This window comes from Watersipora subatra, chromosome 5 (genome assembly GCF_963576615.1).
Source record: "Watersipora subatra chromosome 5, tzWatSuba1.1, whole genome shotgun sequence".
Lineage (NCBI taxonomy): Eukaryota > Metazoa > Bryozoa > Gymnolaemata > Cheilostomatida > Watersiporidae > Watersipora > Watersipora subatra.
The window spans coordinates 434,626-456,314 of NC_088712.1; the positions used below are offsets into that span (position 1 = coordinate 434,626).

Consider the following 21,689-nt stretch of genomic DNA (forward strand, 5'->3'; position numbering starts at 1 on the left):
ATGAGAACGGCGTGATAACACGTGTTTTCGTTTTGACATCTGATAACATCACGTGTCAAAACAATAACCATGTCGAGTTGAGTACATCATCAAAATAAAGGGATTCCAACCTGCAGACTTTTTTTAACTGTTAGTTTTTGAGTTTTTAAGAGCTTGTAATCACATTTCCACATATTTGGCACTTACAAGTTAACAGAGCAAGACATGGTGAATCTTATGATACCAAATAACTGTAATTTCGTCGAATTTTGTTGCAAGTCAACCGCCAATCGTTTTATTTTGTGTAATGCTCTACAGTGTTAGTTGATAACCCGAAGTTTTTAAGTGTGAATAATTATTTTAACCGATGTGATCACAAGCACCCATTGCATGGGAATCGTAGTGTAGTGGAGTAGATCGCTGGACTGTAGACCTGGAAGTTCTGAGATCAAATCCTCTGCCAATTGGATCTTTCATTCCTTGATTTTAACTATGATAGTTACACATACACACAACACACAGACTTTGAGAGATGTATAGACTAGCTGTGCCATCAAGCGTTGCCCAGGTATTAAAAATCCCTTATAAACAATGAGAGGTAATGAGAGTTGCCTGTTATTTGCTATTAGCTATTAAACCTTTAAAAGGTTTATATTATAAGAGCGTCTACTGTATAAGTTCTATTTTAAGCTGTATTATAAGAGTGCCTACTGTATAAGCTCTATTTTAAGCTGTATTATAAGAGTGTCTACTGTATAAGCTCTATTTTAAGCTGTATTATAAGAGCGTCTACTGTATAAGCTCTATTTTAAGCTGTATTATAAGAGCGTCTACTGTATAAGCTCTATTTTAAGCTGTATTATAAGAGCGTCTAGTCTATAAGCTCTATTTTAAGCTGATGACAAAGTATTTTATTTTTTCTGTTTGTTAGTAACTAAATCATTTTTTTGACAAAATTGTTGACAAAATATTTTCTGTTGATAATATCAAACATGCTGTTGAACTCGGTCCATACAAGTCTTGGAGCACAAATAAACAACAGTGGACCTTGGAGTGGGTAGTAGCTACTCATTAGTGGTTCATTTGTTTTCTATGTCCATCTACTGTCCTTTTTACACCGCTCTGTAGGACCCTGGCATAGGCATAGAAAAGGAAAAGATAAAGGATATAAATAATGGGACGTACAAGGCTCTAGAAGAGGGTAAAGATATGGACGTGTTCATCAGATCTGAGGATGGAACCAGGCTAGTAGGCGAGGTGAAACAACTTTTATCAAATTTTAATCATACTGTGTGGACGTTTTTGTGTTGGTGGGATCGGCTAAGGGATATTGATTCAGACAGTCTTTTATACACCAAGCTATGTAATAAAGTTGTCTGGTATGTTTTCATAGCAGGTGGCAGCTATTGGGTAGTGGCTATTTGTCACTAGCTAGTAGAGCAACAGGAATGGCATTTATTAGCGGGTGGCGGCTATTGGGTAGTGGTTATTTGCCATAAGCTAGTAGAGCGACAGGCTTGACATTTGATAGCAGGTGGCAACTATTGGGTAGCGGCCATTTGCCATGACATTTGATAGCATACGTTTGAGTTCAATCTGTGATAGCAACAAGCTATTGCAGCAGTTTTAATTATTTTTTTTTAAGCAGCCATCAAACAATCATGCATTGAGCCGGTAAAAATATGTTTACAGCCAACCTTAACCTTAATTTTGCAAAGCAAAACTACAGCCAACCTTAAGCGTAGTTTTGCTTTGCAAAATTTTGATTTTTATAACATCTTCTTAGCAATGACGAGTCGTGTCAGACACATTACAGCTACGGAGGTTTCACCAATTTTAGATCTACAGACTTCTGATGATTATCTATTGAATAATAGTACTACTGAGAGTGATTGTGTTGTTTTTAGCTGTAATAATAATGCCATAAACTATAATAATATTGATAACTCGTCAGACTTGGAACATGATCACGGTAGTAGTGAAATGTTCAACAGAAGTCTGAGAGCTCATTCTGCAAAACGTAGTATTGTAAAAGAAACTGCCAGTTCCTTTTACTCTCCACAAAACAGTCAAACAACAATAGCGAGTGTTAAACACCAACGATATATAATATTATATTTAAATAAATATTAATTATCATGTAAGATAAGCAATAAACCAAATGCAAACATGTAGAGAGTGGGTGTACAACTCTGTTCGAATGTTCGTTTTGGGCTCCTTTTACATATTTTCTTTCTTTTTAGGCTTCGCCTACTTTTTGTTTTGTTTTACGTTCAGTCTTTTAGTATGATTCACTCTTCTAGTACACAGCCTCCTCATTCGTCAGCCATCTTCAACGGTGACCGAGCCTTCTTCTGTGACAGCAAAGCTCAGCCCGGTTAGCCGTTAGCCCGTTACCCGGTTAGCTGTGGCGGCCAGCAGGTCGATCGTTACGGCCCTGACCACAGCACTCTGCTATAACAGTATTTTTATAGCACGAGTTGAAGTAGACCTTTATACTGAATAATATGATATCAAGCTTAACCATAGACCTTGTAGTTCAACAGCTATACATTGGATTAAACCAATTATGTAATTACATGTACCCGGTATGTCCTTAAGACGTAGTTTATTAGCAAAAGAGTTAACTAAAAGAAGGCAAATCGCACATCGAGTCTCGTTTCATTTTGAGTCACATACGATAATGCCTATGGAACTAAAATCGACTCTATCTCTGATAAACAAACTTCAGTTTACTGTAGTTTATATAATGGTCAAATGAACACAAAATAGCCAAAGGTTCTCTACACTGTTGCAGGTCTGGCCCGGTCTGGTGTACTATCCAGACTTTACCAATCCAATTACTACCACCTGGTGGAAAAGTCAAATATTGGATTTCTACAACAATACTGGATTTCATTTCGATGGTTTGTGGGTAGATATGAATGAGCCCTCCAACTTCAGGGAGGGAAACAAGGCTGAAGAAGAGTGTGATATGGAAAGCCGATGGAATTCACCTCCATATATACCAGGTGTGTAGGTGGACACTAGAAGGGAGCATGGACCTTACAATCGTACTAGCTCTATAAACTACTATTAATTAATAAGTGCCAAGTTAAGTAAGTTACGTTTAGTAAATCAATAAGTCGTTCAACATTAGCACTGACTATCCTACAGGTAGATTGTCTAACTAGAAATATTAGAGACAATTATTACCTGTTTATCAAACGTTCAAACCAAAGAATTTTTAGGATGTTAGTTCAGAGTAGTAATCATGATGGTTTTCCCGAATGCATTGGAATTGTCTACTCTTGTTCTCATGTTGAGTAAATCAACAAAATCATCGCTTCGTCATCTTTGAGAGAGAGAATAGTGCACAATAGTTTTGTATGTAATTTATTATTCTGCGCATAAAGACGTTAAAATTATTGAACAAGCTTTTTAATGTGAATAGGAGAATTTTGCAACTGTGGTAGAATTTTATTGGCTAGTTTTTGTTGATAAAAAGATAATAAACAGATTACATGTATATAGTTAAACAAATTGAAATAAAGTGACTATGTGATTACAGTAAAAAACTTTTAGGCACCATTTAATCCTCACCCTACACCCATCGCCTTATAGTCCTTACCCCAGAGTCCCCAACATGTAGTCCTCACCCTACAGTCCACACTCTACATTTCTCACCCTACAGTCCTCACTCTACAGCCCTCACCATACAGTCCTCGCCATACAGTCTTCATCATACAGTCCTCATCATAAAGTCCTCATCATACAGTCCTCACCATACAGTCCTCGCCATACAGTCTTCATCATACAGTCCTCATCATAAAGTCCTCATCATACAGTCCTCACCATACAGTCCTCACTATACAGTCTTCACCATACAGTCCTCATCATACAGTCCTCACCATACAGTCCTCACCATACAGTCCTCACCATACGGTCCTCACCATACAGTCCTCACCCTACAGTCCTCACCATACAGTCCTCACCCTACAGTCCTCATCCTACAGTCCTCACCATACAGTCCTCACCCTACAGTCCTCACCATACAGTCCTCACCCTACAGTCCTCATCCTACAGCCCTCGCCCTACAGCCCTCACCCTACAGTCCTCACTCAACAGTCCTCGCCATACAGTCTTCACCCTATAGTCATCACCCTACAGTCCTCACCCTACAGTTCTCACTCTACATTCCTCACCCTACGGTCCTCACCATACGGTCCTCACCATACAGTCTTCACCCTACAGTCCTCACCCTACAGTCCTCAACCTACAGTAACAATTGCAATCATGAATGTCCTATACTCTGTTATATGAATCAGTTGTTTGTATGCAGAGCTTGTTAGTAAAAATTTTCTTTATTAGAATATCTCCAGGGTGGTCTGCTCACAGTCTAGTTTGCTTAAAAACAGTTTGACTTCCAATTTGCACTTTATTTTTTTATGTATCTGGTTGTGTCTGCTCATAAAGGTAAATTTTTTTATTGATTTCACAAAGCAACTGCAACACCACACTGCAGCTTGTTGAAAATTGTTACATACACAATAACCTTGCCAATGCACAGGATGGTAAGGTTGAAAGAGTTATGTGTATGGCTATTTCTTAACAAGTTAATCCAGAACTTAGCATTCTTCAGCGTTTTTCCCCTAAATGTATATCTGCAAGAACAGCCAGCTCCAGAGAAATTAATGAATCATCAAAAAGCTCTAAAGATTTTCACTGTTAACCAAGTTTTTTTTGCCTGAGAGATGTAGAGAGAAGGATTATCATTGGTTAGTTAAGAGTTGGTGGTTGTAAAAACTGTTTAGCAATACAATCTGTTTACATTTGAACGGCGTAACCTTTGCAATACTAACATACAGTGGACCCCCGCAATACAGTATTAATTCGTTCCGTTGTTGGCATCGTAAAGCGAAATAGTTCTATGAAAGGGGTATAAGAACCTATAGTCATTATCTAATACCAACACTCCTAGCAAAAAACATCAAAATTTCATGTACATATTAAAAAACTAGTAACCAAACAGTATATTAACCTAAGTAACTATGGTTACTTACAGTAACTTAGTAGTTATGATCAGCGTATGATTATGATTCTTACTTCTTCATTTAATGTTGTTATCAATCTTAAAAACTATGGATAGTTAAATAGTTATATGCGTATAATGAATTAAAGTTTATAGTAAATATTATATTAAACGCTAGAATGCATAACCAATTTTCGCTTCCGCTTACTTTTCTCTAATTTTCATTTAATTTGCGTAATATCAAGCCTTTCCGAACCACAAAGAATGCTGAACCGAAAGAATGCGCGAGCAATGTGTCTCCTTTAAGTATTTTGGGAGAGATTTGGGAGTATTTTGGGAGAGATTTTGGAGTATTTTGGGAGAGATTTTGGAGTATTTTGGGAGAGATTTTGGAGTATTTTGGGAGAGATTTTGGAGTATTTTGAGATTTTGGGAGAAAAAAATTTAAATTTCGAGAGCCGTTTTTTTGATGTAACAAAAAAAGAAAAAAAAATAACAAAAAAAAAGGCTGGATAGAGGAGACAAAAAACATAATGTTCCGCTGCGCAAAGCGAAAAGACTGAAAAACAAGCGTTGTAACCCTGGGTGCACTGTATTGTTTGACATAAACTCATATTTACTGTCTGTATGTCCAATTATGTTTTCATACTTTGCAATACCATGTTTATATTATCATGAGACCCTTCTGTCTCTATCAAATAATGTTTCTGATCAGTTTGTTGTTGAATGTAGAAAACCTACTGGGCAACTCCTTGGTTGATAAGACAATCTGCATGGACTCCGTGCAACACTGGGGGAAACACTATGATGTTCACAGTTTATATGGCCACAGCATGGCTATATCTACTTACAGGTATTGAGAGTCTAGTAGCAGTTAAAAATATGTAGCAGTAGTTGTTACTAGTGGTTAGTAGTCATTAGTAGTCGTTAGTAGTTGTTAGTAGTGGTTAGAAGTCATTAGTAGTCGTTAGTAGTTATTAGTAGCCGTTAGTAGTTATTAGTGGTTGTTAGTAGTTATTAGTAGCCGTTAGTAGTTATTAGTAGCCATTAGTAGTTATTAGTAGTTATTAGTAGTCGTTAGAAGCCATTAGTAGTCGTTAGTAGTTATTAGTAGCCGTTAGTAGTTATTAGTAGCCATTAGTAGTTATTAGTAGTCGTTAGAAGTCATTAGTAGTCGTTAGAGGTCATTAGTAGTCGTTAGTAGTTATTAGTAGCCGTTAGTAGTTATTAGTGGTTGTTAGTAGTTATTAGTAGCCGTTAGTGGTTATTAGTAGCCATTAGTAGTTATTAGTAGTCGTTAGTAGTTATTAGTAGTCGTTAGTAATTATTAGTGGTTGTTAGTAGTTATTAGTAGTCATTAGTAGTTATTAGTAGTCATTAGTACTAATAACTAATGGCAGTCATGGCAGGTCATCATTGGCAGTTTTTAGAATAAATAATTTGCCTCAGTTAGATCCTTGTGTTATAGGCAGTCACACAGGAAGCAAGCAAGTGCGAAAACTCTTTCTTCGAATGCATTATTGTTATTTACATATAGGTAAATGTTGATGGCGGTTATTAATAAAAAATAGTAAATGTTGGTGATCAACATAACGGTTTACTAGTCATGCCTATGAGTAGTTATACTTGTGAGCGGAGTGAGTAGTAACAGTTCAACCTTGGTTGGTGCTAACATCTGTTTCTAACAAACGGCGGTAAATATCATTAACCAATCATTAATAACATCCAATGAATACAAATTGTCAGGGCTGTATAGTAGTTACCTCAAGTAGCCTTAATACTTACTTTCTCTCAATCCCTTACATTGAAATTGCAGAGCCCTTCAACAGATTTTTCCTGACAAGAGGCCTTTCGTCCTCAGCAGGTCTACATTTGCTGGTACAAGCAAGTATGCTATACACTGGCTTGGAGACAACCAGAGTAAACCTGGTCACATGACCTGGTCCATTGTCGGCATGCTAGAGTTCAGCTTGTTTGGCTTCCCTATGGCAAGTCTTTAATTTTTGTAGCAGAATATTAGGAGAGTGGAGTCATGTTCCCATGGTCTTTTACCCTAGAAAACCTTTCTAACCTTAGATTGTTAATCTACTTTGCATTTGTTATAGGCTAATGGTAAAGTCTTTTGGTTTCTTTGCCCTCTGACCTTTTTGCTTGAGCTTTTATTGAACAGTTCTTTGGTTGGGTTGTCATTGAATTCTGCTCTCGTCCTAAGAAATGTTTTTACTAACCACCATGAGTTTCTGTTTGAAGACGTAAATGGCTCCAATTGCTTATATACTGACCATGAACTCAAAGCAAAGTTTTCATTTGTGTACAAATTCCTTAAGTATGGCTGAGTAGAGCGAAATATGACAGTCATACTGTGTTTGGTTTTGTAGACTGGAGCAGATATCTGTGGTTTCTGGTTTAACGCGACAGAGAGCATGTGCCAAAGATGGACACAAGTTGGTGCCTTTTATCCATTTGCTAGAAACCACAATGGAGGAAACTATGGTGGCACAACACATGTGGTATGATAACTCACTGCTCTTGACTCACTTATAACGCCTAACTACTAATGACTAACTTATAACACATTACTACTAATGACTCACTTATAACACATAACTACTAATGACTCACTTATAACACATAACTACTAATGACTCACTTATAACATATAACTACTAATGACTCACTTATAACACATAACTACTAATGACTCACTTATAACACATAACTACTAATGACTCACTTATAACACATAACTACTAATGACTCACTTATAACACATAACTACTAATGACTCACTTATAACATATAACTACTAATGACTCACTTATAACACATAACTACTAATGACTCACTTATAACACATAACTACTAATGACTCACTTATAACACATAACTACTAATGACTCACTTATAACACATAACTACTAATGACTCACTTATAACACATAACTACTAATGACTCACTTATAACACATAACTACTAATGACTCACTTATAACACATAACTACTAATGACTCACTTATAACATATAACTACTAATGACTCACTTATAACACATAACTACTAATGACTCACTTATAACACATAACTACTAATGACTCACTTATAACACATAACTACTAATGACTCATGCCCAAGTTAACATGTTTGCTCAAACGAGCCGTAAGGCTCAACTCACAAATGAATTGGATTGATTCTTAGGGATTTTTTACTTGCTGTAAAATTGAGTTGACTCGAAGCATCCCACCAGTAAAGATTGAATTGAATTAGCTCTTAACTGTCATCATAATTGAATGGACTTGATTCTCTATTTTCAATATGCAAAACGACTCTAGTTAAAATGCACCAAAGCTTCCCTTATTATTACTACTACTACGATAACTACAGCACTGATGGAAAATCCATCACGAACAATGATATATTAAGTAAACCATCCTGTTATCTGATGCGCTCCGAAGTGAAGACGTCATTGCAGTCAAATGTTGCCAGCAACTCTTGTTTCCAAAATACACTGTACCTAGATATGACTGCGTATATTTTATTAGTCGATAAAATGTATTATGCACTAATATATTATTATAACTCTGGGGTTTGCCTGTGCATTGACAGTAGACCTAGTTATGCTGCTTTTATGGAGGCACAATTTAAATGTAATATTGCTTGGCATATACCCGCCAATTATCCAGAATTTTATGTTTATTTTTATGCTTATATTTTCATGCGTGTATTTACTTTGCATTTTATGAAAAATTCGCCTATACTAAGTCTCTACTAAAAGCCCTTATACCAGTTTCCTTCACAGCCTATACAAAATATTGACCCCAGACCACACAGAGTTAACAGATCTATTCAAAACTTTGCCAAAAACCAACCAGCTAGTTTTTCTTTTACTCAGAAATCCCTGAAATCATGATTTCTAAGTTCTTGTTCCGGAGTTCTTGATCTAAGTTCTTGTTACTTGCTGTTGCGGAGTTCTTGTTTCCGCCTTAAAATGGATAAAAAGTAAAATTGTAAACGGCGGCCTAAACAGATTTTTGATTGTGAAATTCTTCAGCATTAGTGATACACTTACATGTATCGCCTTCATTGTATCAGTTATGGTTGTAGTTTTGCCATTGTGCTTTACATTCTGTTTTAGGTTGTGCTTTCTATTATGTTTTACGTTGTGTTTTGCATGAAGTTTTCATCGTTTTGTTTGACTAGTTCAGTTTAACTTGCGTATTGCTGCTTGCAATAAACATAATACTACAAAATCTAACATACCAATCAACAAGTAGTAGGAAAAGTGCAGCAGTTTGGTCTAAGATATCGGTCTTAGTTGTTTTGGTCAAACTGTGAAAACAATAGTTTTTTTGCATCCAGTTTCTCTAAATTGCAAAAATATTAAACATGCTTTTGTTTGTCAAATTTATTAGTTCTGTTGTAAAAATTTTCTGTTGATTCCAAAAAACTTTAAATTAAAGCTTTATGACGGAAACTCTAGCTTTGGAAGCAAAAATATCGAGTGTCGGCAAAAGGTTTTCGGCATGACTTAATTCTGTCTGAACAAGATAAAAATTTCACAGTGATAAAGTTAATAATATTTGCTATAGTTGACAGTCGAAAGACTGAGCTAATGTGCGTACATGTGAATTAAATTAAACCAATTCATTGAAGTTAGAATAGGTAAATAATTGAAAATTGAATTGTGATGTTTCGCGATTAAATACCGAATTGAATGAATTTCACACAACACATGATGCAAAAGAATTAACAATTGAATTATTAATTTCTTGAAGAGAGTTGAATTGAGTCATTGTGAAATCCTTGAATCATCTTTACAGCTCATTACTAACAACTCGTGACAAATGACTCACTAGTAACAACACTAGCTGTGATTCTAGTGGAATTTTACTCACAAACCCAGCAGTTTAAGTAAGCCATGTTTTTTCAGGCAAGACATTCTCATGCCTTTTTGCGGATTTTTACATAACGTCCAATCACAATCTTTAAATGTATTTTCTGCAAGAGTGACACAAGATGAGTCTGCTCATGTTTCAGCTGTTAAAGAGTGGGCGGCCGATCTGCACCTTTTCACTGATTGATTATAATTGCAAAATGCAAATAGCCGTTAAATAAAAGAGGTGACAAAATACTTGTAAAACAATGGTACTTTTCAGAATTTTTTTATCTCGCAATGGGTAGACAACTCCTGTAGTTATTCTCAGTGTACTGTACACTGAAATTGGTTTCGTTGTTCACATGAAGCAAATTACTAAAGATTTTCTTATGATAAAGATAATGTCTAAATTACTTTTGTAGCACTATAAAACTTAATGGTTACATCACTCTATTGATTATGTGTAGTTAAACAGCTGCATCACTCAATTGATCCTGTGTAGTTAAACGGTTGCATCACTCTATTGATCCTGTGTAGTTATATATTTGCTGTTATAAACAAACAGGTTACAAGTATAAAAATGTGGCAGATAAAAAAAGCTTGCATAAACAGATTTGAATTTGATTCGCTCATGAAAGCCACTTTTATTAAACCTATTTGTCTTTTGGAGTGAATATTTCTCTAGTGCCAGATCAGTTAGTTATCTCCTCCATGCTTTTATTCTTTGGTATCTTTTCTCTGATTGGCTAGGACCAGGATCCAGCCAACTTTGGTCCAGACATGATCGCATCGTCTCGAAACGTTTTACTCACCCGATACAAGCTCCTCCCATATCTCTACACTCTAATGTATCGAGCAAGTGAAAGAGGTTCTACAGTCGCTCGACCTCTATTCTTTGAGTAAGTAGCTTAAGAGGAACTTTACAGTAGCCATATCATTTTAGTCGTGTTCTGGATACAATAGTTTTAAAGGCATTCACTAATATCACAGTTACATTTAAACTGAGAAGACTTCAATGAATACGAGAGAAAACATTCATATTTCACGCTTAAAGGTTGACTTGCAACAAAACTCACATTACAGTTATTTGGTATGAAAAGATTCACCGTGTCTTACTCTATTGTGTTGTAGGTGCCAAATAAGTGGAAATGTGATTACAAGCTTTTAAAAACTCAAAAACGAACAGAAAATCGCAGCCCCACGAGACCGCCGTAGTTTGGATTCTCTTTCCAAAACGACTCAAGTGTGATGTAGTTGTGAGAGATGGTTTCTGTTTACACTTTCATGCAACCTCATTCGTCGAAATATTTTCACAAATAGACTTCACGCATTCAATAAAACCATGTCTATTGTTCTTACGCATCTGTTTTTTCATCATTGTAATGCTGTCTTTATTAGCACTGATATCCTATAACTTACCGTAAAAATTCGTTTAATTTTTTAGCCTTGACTTGAAGGAGTACATATCATTGTCTGACAATCATGACGAGTCTGTTGATCACTTGTGATAATCGAAAAGTACTGCAGAAATTATTTGCGAAGTATTGGGTCACATGATCAGATTACGACTTGCCGATTAGATCAAACCTAAACTAAAATGTAAAGTAGCGAGTATCTATATTTGATACGGGGTCTTCGGTAAAGCCCAAAGTGTTTGTCATAAACTAGTGCTACGATAAGCTTTATATTGAGCTTTTTATTGTCCTTTCAATTCACCTGAGAACATCACGTGACAAGACAATAACCAAATTTCATGGTTACGTCATCAAAATAAAGAGATTTCAATCTACGGCGGCTTTTCATTTTTGAGCTTTTAAGAGCTTGTAATCACATTTTCACATATTTCGCACCTACAATACAACAGAGTAAGACATGGTGAATCTTTTGATACGAAATAACTGTAATGTGAATTTTATTGCAAGTCAACCTTTAAGGTAAACACCATGATAACAATTAAAAATACAAAGCTTTTTTATCTAGTGCATCGGCAGACGACACAAAAGACATCTACATGTATTTGAAAAAAATTATTGTACAAAATATTACATGAAAAATCCCACCACCTTCTTTACCACCTTCTTGCATAACCGAGCTGTTCTGCTTAAGCAACGCTTTATTTGGTGCTTGTATTGCCTCCCAGGAAGCCATGTGAAAAGACTTCAGCCAGCTCCAAACTACCTATAAGTAAGCTTCATATGTTTTTATAAGTTTGATAATGTCATAAGGTCATACTTAAGTATTAACAATTAATTATTTAGTGAGGCATGCCTCATGCACCTTACTATTCTTAATAGCGTTAAAATTTCTTTGGGTTTGGGGTTTGGGACCAAATTCTGAACCAAATTCATATTCATTTAGTAGAGTTAAAATTCATATACATGTAGTTATCTTGTCTCACTGGCATCTGTGCAGGCAGCTTGGCTGAAGACAAACAAAGGAAGACAACTGTTTGCTCACATGTACATCAAAAAATATCTATTTGTCATTGTACATCTGTCTGTTAGCTCATGTATATGCTGATTTCCACAGTTCTTGGTCGATTTCATCCAAAATTCACACACACGTATGTTCCGCGCCTTTCGCTAATTCACTAAAGTATTTGGTTAAAGATTCCACCCGATTCCTGAGAATCAACCTGTTAGGGACCTGCAGGCTATCTGATGAAAAATGAAAGAAATCTTGGTCACTGCCAGACTTACTGCTAATATAACATAAAATACTAGATGAATGCCCGGCATTGCATGGGTATTGAAAAGACAACTTACAAACAGTGGCTAACTTGACTAGTTAGCCAATCGCAAAGCTGATGAAATAGCTAATTTGGGCAACTTAAGTAGTAACTTAAACCTGTCTAAACCTTTTCTATAAGCCGTGAAGTACAGCCATGAAGCCAGCTGTATTAGCTCTGCTTGTAAATGATCTCTAATGTGATCAATTGTAGTAACCAATAGTACTTTTTCAATCACTGCATAAATATGTGCACAACTATTCTATTGTGTCACAATGTAGCTGCTAGTTGATAGACTTGCCTGCCTGCAAACCTGGAGGTTCAGAGCTCAAATCCAGAGCGAAGCAGATTTTTTATTTCTATAACTTCCTCGATATAATTAGAAACACAAGACACAGATCAAGAGACAAACACTGAGATTCATATGTATATGTTTGCACATCAAACCACTAGATGGGTTTTTATTAGAATGATAGATCACCTTTTTAAACTAAAGGTGCAAGTTCATATCGGCAGCCTTCTCTCTCAAAATATTGATGTCGCTGCAAAGCCTTTATTTAACGACTTGATAGGTTTTCGAAGAGCCAATTTTATCTGTTGTGATTGCATGATTTTTAGGTTTATGGATGACGATATAACACATGACATAGGCAAACAATTCCTATGGGGACCTGCACTGCTTATCTCCCCATGCCTGGAAGAAGTTGGTATTTTACAGTATACAGTATTAGACAATTGCCATTCATACCGTGGCACCTGTTGGCAAGCGCCAGCACTTGTAAACTTTGCCACTTCCACACATTAGTTGCTGTAGCTATGAGAATTATGTCAACTGCACTTTGACACTTGCAGGACTGTGAGAAGGTAGAGGCTTATATCCCAGAAGGCATCTGGTATGACTACTATGGTGTAAGTATATTTGCCTCCATCATGCATGATAAGAGCTTATGTTTTCCAGCCTGTCGGGTTATAATGGTAGGCAATACAGCTCTTGTGGTAGTTTCCAATATAATTTTATCAACGTCATTTTTCTTCCTAAAACATCTATTTTAGCATTTCAATAAGCGTTTCTAATGTGTCTGTATATTTTTTGACAGCCCATTTGACCTCATAACGTTTTAATAGTTCGACCACTACAATTGTTGTTATTGTATTAGGTATTAAGGTATTTCAACACCATAACGGTTGTTCTAGTATCATATTACATTTATAATCAGTTTAACTATTAGAGCGATATATTATTAGATTATATATTATTATATAGAAATATTAAGATATAGAAATATTAAGGAGATATTTGATGTAGATACAATAGATATTTATAGGTTATTGGTTTACTGATTAGTAACAGAACATTAATTATGGTGTATGATTGGCCACTGGTGGTATCTGACCACTTAGAAACTTTTTGCCTTATATATATATATATATACATTATATATGTATATATATATATATATATATATATATATATATATATATATATCTTTTTTCCATAAATGAATAAATACAAACAAGTAAATACATTAATATTTGTATTTGCATAATAATATATATACATTATATATATATATATATCTCTTTTTTCCATAAATGAATAAATACAAACAAGTAAATACATTAATATTTGTATTTGCATAATAAAATGAACTAATATCTATGCAACACAAAAGATCTGAACCGAATTATTTTTCAATAAGAATCGGTATATCGGATCGGTATCTGAATCGGCTGGTTAATTTAGAATCATTGCATATCTACTAGTACTATTTACTATTTACTGATAATGTCAAGACTTGCTAAAAGCTGCTGATATGTCACAACTGCTACATAGAAAGTCTTTGCAATTAATCATCTAAAGTAGATTCTACTGTTTTATCATTCCAGCAAGACTGAAACATTACTAAGGCAAACAAAATTACTGCTGTCATCTTTTGGCGTTGCTCTATAATACCATAGAGTTATTACCTTTAATAGAACCATCTGTTAGTAACTCATACCTGTAGGAAGAGATACCATAGTATAATACCATAGAGTTATTACCTTTAATAGAACTATCAATTAGTAAACCATACCTGTAGGGTGAGAAGATCGAGTCCAGAAGATGGCATACAATACTTACTCCTGAGAACCAAATAAATCTGCATGTTAGAGGAGGTCATGTGATTCCATGGCAACATCCTGCCGACAACACTCATAACAGGTAACCATGGAGACTGCATCGTTTAGTAGCAAGTACCTTATCAACAAATTAGATAAGAAATAAAGAAAAAAAATACATTGGAAGTAACATCTGTTAGAATATACTCCATCTATACGCATCTATATTTCTCAAAGATTTTCCATTGGCAATGTGCCATGCTAAATAGTGGTAGGTGAGCAAGTGATAGGCCAACTCTCATCACTTCTCATGGTTTATAAGCTGATTTTTAAAACCCGGGCAACGACGGAAGGCATAGCTAGTTTTAATATAAAGAAAGTTCATATCAGTGTAAAAAACCTTGTTCTGACAAATTTTAAACAATGGAAATCTGGAGTTGTCCTTTTGCACCTTGAACAAGTATACAGGAGTAGACAAGTCCTAACATAAGCTAAACTATGGTACAGATGCATTATGAATGTTTCATCTTGTAGTAAGCTTCACCCATATGGGCTACTGGTTGCATTGGACTATAAAAAAGAAGCCATTGGAGAACTTTACATAGATGACGGAGAGAGCGCAGGTAATAATAGAACTGCTAATTCAGAGTGTAGGTAACAATGGAGGAGCATCAATGTTTATATAACTGTGATATAATGTCTCAAATACTTAGAAGGCTCTTATAGTTTGTAATGCTATTTTTGTAGATCCTATTGAGAGGGGCACCTATGACCTTGTCTCATTTATATCCACCTCAGGAAAGTTGCAAATCATAGCAGAATATTTAGGCTATAAATCTGCTCCTAATTCCCGCATTGATACTATAGAGATCTATGGAGTAGAGAGAAGAGTGAGTGGAGTCGAAATAGATGAGGGGACAATTACTAACTTCACTGTCAAGCAGGTAAATCGTAAATCATTTTCTGACATTTTTATTAGCAGAAAGTAGTGTGAATTCATTTAAAGAAACGCTTTGCTTGCTTTGTGTGACCCGAGGAAAAGGATTAAAAGATATTATAGTCAAGCTTCGACATACCAGGCCAATCAATTTAGCTGTCTGCTTTGAATGTCAAGGTTAAAGTTTTCACAAAGACATGTATTTGAGTTGTTCTGTTCCACAGCTGCGATACTTTGTGATAAATGCTTCAGACAATTACTGTACATATCATAACAATAAACTACATAAAAAATAAAAATTAAATATAAAGAAACATTAATAAGCTGTAATTGTCTCCTCTCCTTTACATGAGAAACGGGAGACAAAGCATGTAAGTAGTAATACATTGCTATTCCAAGTTCAACTGTGTAAACTTCTACTTTACAAAATTATATATTATTATTGCTAATTATTTATATCAGATACAGTAGGGCGCTTTTACAACGTAAATAATCTGTTCCAGGAACGTTTACATTATCGGGAGTTTACGTTAAAAACAGTAAAATACATGTACATGTAAATTGCCTAATCCATTCCAAGATCTTTCCAAACTCACCCTTTAGGCATACAGAAAGGAAAAACTTGATGTAACTTTTTTAATTTGTGGGCTGTACCGTAGCTGGAGTATTATTGGTTTGCATCAACAACTTTTCTCCTTTTATGATCAATCTCACTGGTTTTATAGACCATAGTTTTACAAGTCGACGGGGACTTGAGTTGTCTGAACATTTTCAACGTTCATTTACAACAATTTTCTTATTTTTCCTTAACAGCAAAGTCTATTCTGCAAAATAAAATTAGTAATAAATATTATTTATGTATACATGTACAATTAGGCAAAACAACAAAATTTTTACTATGAAAAGTGGTTCCGCCTAGTCGTCGTCTATCTGTATCAAGGGGTCAAGGTTAGGATAAAAGATAACTTTTGACAACTCAACTTGTGACATTCAAATTGATAGGCGGACACCATAAAAATGTGGCGGATTAAATTAACATTTGAATCAAATTCGAAAACTTCTTAACGTAGTACGAAGCAACAAATTTACCTATACATTTTACGTTATCTGGAATTTACGTTATAAGAAGCATAGTTAGTAGGAGCGTCTACTGTACTTTCTTGTCTTTTTTCACCTTTAATTTGGTGTTTTTCATATAGCCTTCAATTTTATTATTATTAATTGTTATTACAGTAAATCACTATGAAATTAGATTTTTCAAAAGAATTCCTTAAAAGATAATCGCTTGCATTTTTCAATTCCATCCAGGCGAAGCATTGTCAATTTTCTTGACTACCACCACACACAAGTCTTATGAGTTACCTGAGTTTCAACCTAAAAATGTATGCACGAGAGGCAGTTATTCCAACACTGTAGAATCCGACTATGTCACGGAGAACTGCATACTAACGTACTGGTTGACGTGCCGCTTCATATTTCTACCACATGAAATATTGACAATGTTGAGATAAAACATTTGCTTAAATGTTGTTATGCATTAAAAATTTGCACAACGATGTTGGACTTTATAATACAATTTCGAAGATTTATCTGTTGAGGTTATATAACAAAATGTTATTCTCAAAAAATACAGAATTTAAGAAATTGACAAACACAAAACCCGGAGTTGCCCGCTCAACATAATGGGCTATACTTCGATAAAAGCAAACCATATACTAGCTGAGTAAAGCTTGTCAGTGTTTCGTCTATATTGCTGTCAGACTTTTCTATATGCCATTGACATAGGAATTATTGTGGTTAGTTGGAATATAATTAACACTGTGCATATGGATTTCTGTGATCTAGATTCTATGTTCACATTTCCTTGGTCCATAGAATAGTGACAAACTTGGTGACTAAATGGAAGCTCTTTGCTAGAATCTCTCAAGGCACAAGTTGTACAAATAATAGTACCATTCAGATTACAGAATTTGTACTATATGCGTTTTGATTGGTTGTGTTCATTTTACTTTCCTCACATCGCTAAAAACTTGAAAAAAAAGAAAGCCTTGGGAAACTCATTTTTCATACACATTCCGTGCTATGTTCTTACATTGCAGTATTTACTAGGTTGCGATTTAACATCTACCATTTTGTTAATTGCCAACTGAGGAACAATGACTTTTGTGCTAGTGAGAGGCAGATACCCACACAACTTCATAGAGATAAGTAACAAATACTCCCAAGAGCAGCAAACTCCTGTAATTTTTTTCATTGTAGGATGAGATTCTGACCATCAAAGTAGAAGATAGCTCTTTCACATATTTGACCAATCACACGATCCGCTGGTTCTCCAATTGAATGACAAGTTACAGCAAGCTGCTGTCAGCCATTAAATACACTTCTGATCAACTAAACAGATATTATCTATATATATATTATGTAAATCTCTTCATTATATATTTCACCTATTTCAAAATCTGTAGATTTTATTGAGCTGTACAACAAAAAAGATCCGTGCTACTTTTAGTAATGGGGCCACCCAAAGGAGACAGTTTAGTGTATGGGCAGACATGATGGTTATTGAAACGAACTGAGAAGTGACACCAAGCAACAGGTAGCTAACAGCTTGGTGAGAAGAGATTGCAAAGTCCAGCCTCATCACTGTCCAACGCTTCGCTTATTAAGTCTGACTTGTTTGTTATCTTTTTGACGAGTGGCGGCAGGTTCTTTATTACGATATTTTCTTTGAATTGTTCACTGACATTCCTCTACAAAACAAAATGATATTCATATTTTTCTTCACAAATAGTGAGATAATATTTCATATATGAATCATATAGCAAGTGGTAGCCAAGGTCAATTTGGGTCCAACTGAACCCAAGAAAAACGAAGTGATTGAAGGTAGGAGTTGCCTACCCAGAGCACTTTGAGCATGTGAAGCATTAGACAACAGAAAAAATGCTTAAACTGCAAAAAAATTTGATATGACCTTGACACCAGTCAGCTTGATAACGGCTAGGCAGTGCGACTCTATCTATGATGTGTACAATGGCATGTACAAAAAAAAAACTTAAAAAGTTTCGCAGAAGTAAACTTTTGTAGTTAGACTTCAGTAGTGTTGTCAAGGAGTAAAGAGCAAATTGAGGGACGAGCGATGACCCACCCCAACAATCTCAGAGATTAGAGCCCTCAGTTTTTCTCTCTTTTTCTTGGCGGAGGCCGCTACCTTGGGAGGGGCTGAACCAGGTCGGAGAACGAGGCCTGTATCATGGTCATATTGCTGCAAGGCAAGAATACGACTTGAAGAGTTGAGAGTTGACATCGTACTATCATGTGACTTTGACAATACGAGGACGTGCAGCCACAGCCATTCAACAGTTGAACAGCATGATATACTTTTGTTGAAAGAGCTAAATAGCTGAGTTCGATTAAAACTGACAACGATTAACTGACAACTGACAACGATTAAGACTGAAACGATAACCTTAATTGGTTAGATAATGCTTATCTAACCAATCAAAACATCTGATAAGTGTGAAAACATCTGATAAGTGTGATAGGACCAACTTTGTGACTAGAAAATGTGGTAGATTTTTCATTTCACGAGATTTTACTTTATCACATACCAAAATAAAGAAATTCTACTGATAAAATTACATGAACAAAATGAAGTGTCTGCTGATTACATTTTGTGAGATGAAAATGAAACCATTTACTGAACGAACATTTATTGATTTGCTTGAATGGAACGTTTTTCTCTCAATTTGTAATGCACTACAAATACCTTGAGTTTGTCTTCTGTGACACCGGGCACCTGCACCATGATGTTAACCACAGTGTCAGAGAACTGACGCTTGAATAGCTCATAGACATTGACGACGCAGGTGAGTAGTTTCACTGATACATAATCGTGATGTCCGTGCATATGCACAGATGTAAGCAGACTACGGAGCACCTGTTGAGCAATGTCATCTCTTAATGAACTCGTCGACAAAAGCTGCAAAAGATAATTTTCATAGATTCCAGGCACTGCTAGACTGTTTCAAACAGAGAAAAATAACGAAGCAAAGAAGAAAGGATACTTACGTATCTAACTAAAGGATATACAAGGTCAATAGACTTCTGTGAGACCATGGAGTCTGGCCAGCATGAACAGTTGGTAGCGAACCAGAGGAGATACAGAACCGCATCCTGTCAAATACATTTGATGACTATAGTAACAGACTAAATGGCTACCCGCGAAACACACTATAGGGCTCAAAGCTAACCTGAGATAAAGATTTGACTAAAGCTGTCACTTCTGCTTCGCTGTCCGAGGGAGCGTTAGACAACTCGGAGTGGTCCGTCATCTCTACATCATCTCCTCCATCCACCTGACTATTTTTCTAACAAAATATAACCTTGACTCTATCTTACAAACTTAACAATTTCATACAGAATTTGTAAAAATACAGGCAAACTTTCTTTCACTTTGTGAAAGTTGCATAATGCAGCCGTTTTTATCACACTTATTCAAACCCACAGGTCAATTACATACTGGCAGCGACAAGACCTGTCTTACGCTGCCGATGGAATCTAGCCAGCTACAATTTATACTGAACCGACCATCAGATTAACCCAATGTGCTATTGCCAAGCTAAAACAGTGAAGCTAAAATTTAAAAATCACACAACTGCTTTGGCCACACCTTGGGGTCACACCATCATGTCACAAAAGAGATTTGATTTTAACAAGTTGAACAAGACAGTTACTAATACTAGTAATACTAATACAAGACAGTTACTAATACTCCACCAGAAGAAATGCCATCACTGCTCATGTTTCTGCCATTTGCAGTTCATAAAGCTCTTCAAAATAATTCAGGCATTCAATATGCTTACTTAGGTACATTGGCTTCGATCTGAAAACAACCACCTGTAATACCACAATATCTATAGGAAACCAGCTTTGAGAAGTACTATGGCCATAAAAAAGTGTAGCATGAATCGCTGGATATCGGATATAAAAACATCAGGAAATGATAGAGACACATCAGCAAGATGCGGGCTTATAAACGGGTCAGTTCGTTGGTGATAGACAATTACCTGTTTGCTTTTGCCTTCTGGAGCGACAAGAAACAGTCCAAGGCAGGTGTCTAGTAGAGTCCTGCTCGCTATTCTCAGCAACTCATTCTCTATTATCTCATTGTCAGGCCTGTCATCTCTGACAACAAATAAAAAGTGCCACCAATAAATGTCATTAAACCAAGCGACAATAACTGGCAAGTGTCTTGCATCAAATATGCCCAAGACTGTCTATAAATTCTCACCCATCATCTAATTCTGGTAAGGCCTTCAGCTGTTGCCAACTAGTGTCAAGCCTGCTGACGATTGGAGGCAGCGTTGTAAGCAGCAACGGAGAGACAAACGCATCCGTCAGTGACAGCGGGCAGTTGAGGCAAAGGGGTTTGAGCAGGGACTTGATACAACCTTTCAGAGTGAATGAGCCCATCTGAGAAAAGAGTTGAAACTCTGAAGCTAAGGCTAGGCTTTCCCAATCCTATTGCGTGTACATCAACTAGCCAAAGCAGAAATCTCAAATATCGACTACATATGTAGCTAAAAGATTTTTTAGCCAGTATATTTCTTTGCCTGGATTCATTGGCAGGAAAATATGAACATAGAGGAGCACCCTTGCCTTTATCTGACAGAATGCAGCTTATGTACTGTAGATCTCCGACCAAAACAAACAACTACCCTAGGACATTTATATTTCGCTAGTATTTAGTTTCGCGAGTAGCACACAGAGTAAAATTTCGCAGCAACTTAATTTCGCAGCTCTGATGAGTGTGAAAATATAGTGATGTAAAAATAAATGCAGTGGAACAAACATAATTAGATTCCTCAGGTTCAGTTCACCGATGAAAAAAATTCAATCTGGGCGAGTTTGTAACTGTGAACCACAGGTAGAATTGTGTGGGCAAGGTCGATAATGCAATTTGATCGCTTGCTGCCATTTGTTTCTTGGACTATCAACAGGTCCGTATTCCCTGGGGCGGCTGGCCGGCCCCAACTTTTGGGAAATTTTTCACGGCTAAAT

At 36.0% G+C, this 21,689-nt stretch overlaps 2 protein-coding genes across 2 annotated transcripts in view; one reads left to right on the forward strand and one right to left on the reverse strand.

Moving 5' to 3' along the window:
- Window positions 1-18,021, forward strand: part of LOC137396178 (sucrase-isomaltase, intestinal-like) — a 38,079-nt gene extending 20,058 nt beyond the window's left edge. The window contains exons 8-19 of the mRNA XM_068082330.1: window positions 1,108-1,236; window positions 2,777-2,990; window positions 5,723-5,843; window positions 6,807-6,978; window positions 7,369-7,500; window positions 10,615-10,763; window positions 13,211-13,295; window positions 13,445-13,501; window positions 14,674-14,795; window positions 15,227-15,315; window positions 15,440-15,636; window positions 17,889-18,021. Coding sequence (XP_067938431.1) covers window positions 1,108-1,236; window positions 2,777-2,990; window positions 5,723-5,843; window positions 6,807-6,978; window positions 7,369-7,500; window positions 10,615-10,763; window positions 13,211-13,295; window positions 13,445-13,501; window positions 14,674-14,795; window positions 15,227-15,315; window positions 15,440-15,636; window positions 17,889-17,969 — 1,548 coding nt within the window. The 3' untranslated portion in view covers window positions 17,970-18,021. The remainder of the gene's footprint in view (window positions 1-1,107; window positions 1,237-2,776; window positions 2,991-5,722; window positions 5,844-6,806; window positions 6,979-7,368; window positions 7,501-10,614; window positions 10,764-13,210; window positions 13,296-13,444; window positions 13,502-14,673; window positions 14,796-15,226; window positions 15,316-15,439; window positions 15,637-17,888) is intronic.
- A 190-nt stretch (window positions 18,022-18,211) lies between these two features.
- Window positions 18,212-21,689, reverse strand: part of LOC137396693 (exportin-5-like) — a 50,623-nt gene continuing 47,145 nt past the window's right edge. Inside the window, exons 24-30 of the mRNA XM_068083009.1 lie at window positions 20,920-21,101; window positions 20,696-20,813; window positions 19,880-19,996; window positions 19,698-19,802; window positions 19,396-19,608; window positions 18,775-18,891; window positions 18,212-18,379 (exon numbers count right to left, since the gene is read on the reverse strand). Of these exons, the coding sequence (XP_067939110.1) occupies window positions 18,230-18,379; window positions 18,775-18,891; window positions 19,396-19,608; window positions 19,698-19,802; window positions 19,880-19,996; window positions 20,696-20,813; window positions 20,920-21,101 (1,002 nt within the window). The 3' untranslated portion in view covers window positions 18,212-18,229. The remainder of the gene's footprint in view (window positions 18,380-18,774; window positions 18,892-19,395; window positions 19,609-19,697; window positions 19,803-19,879; window positions 19,997-20,695; window positions 20,814-20,919; window positions 21,102-21,689) is intronic.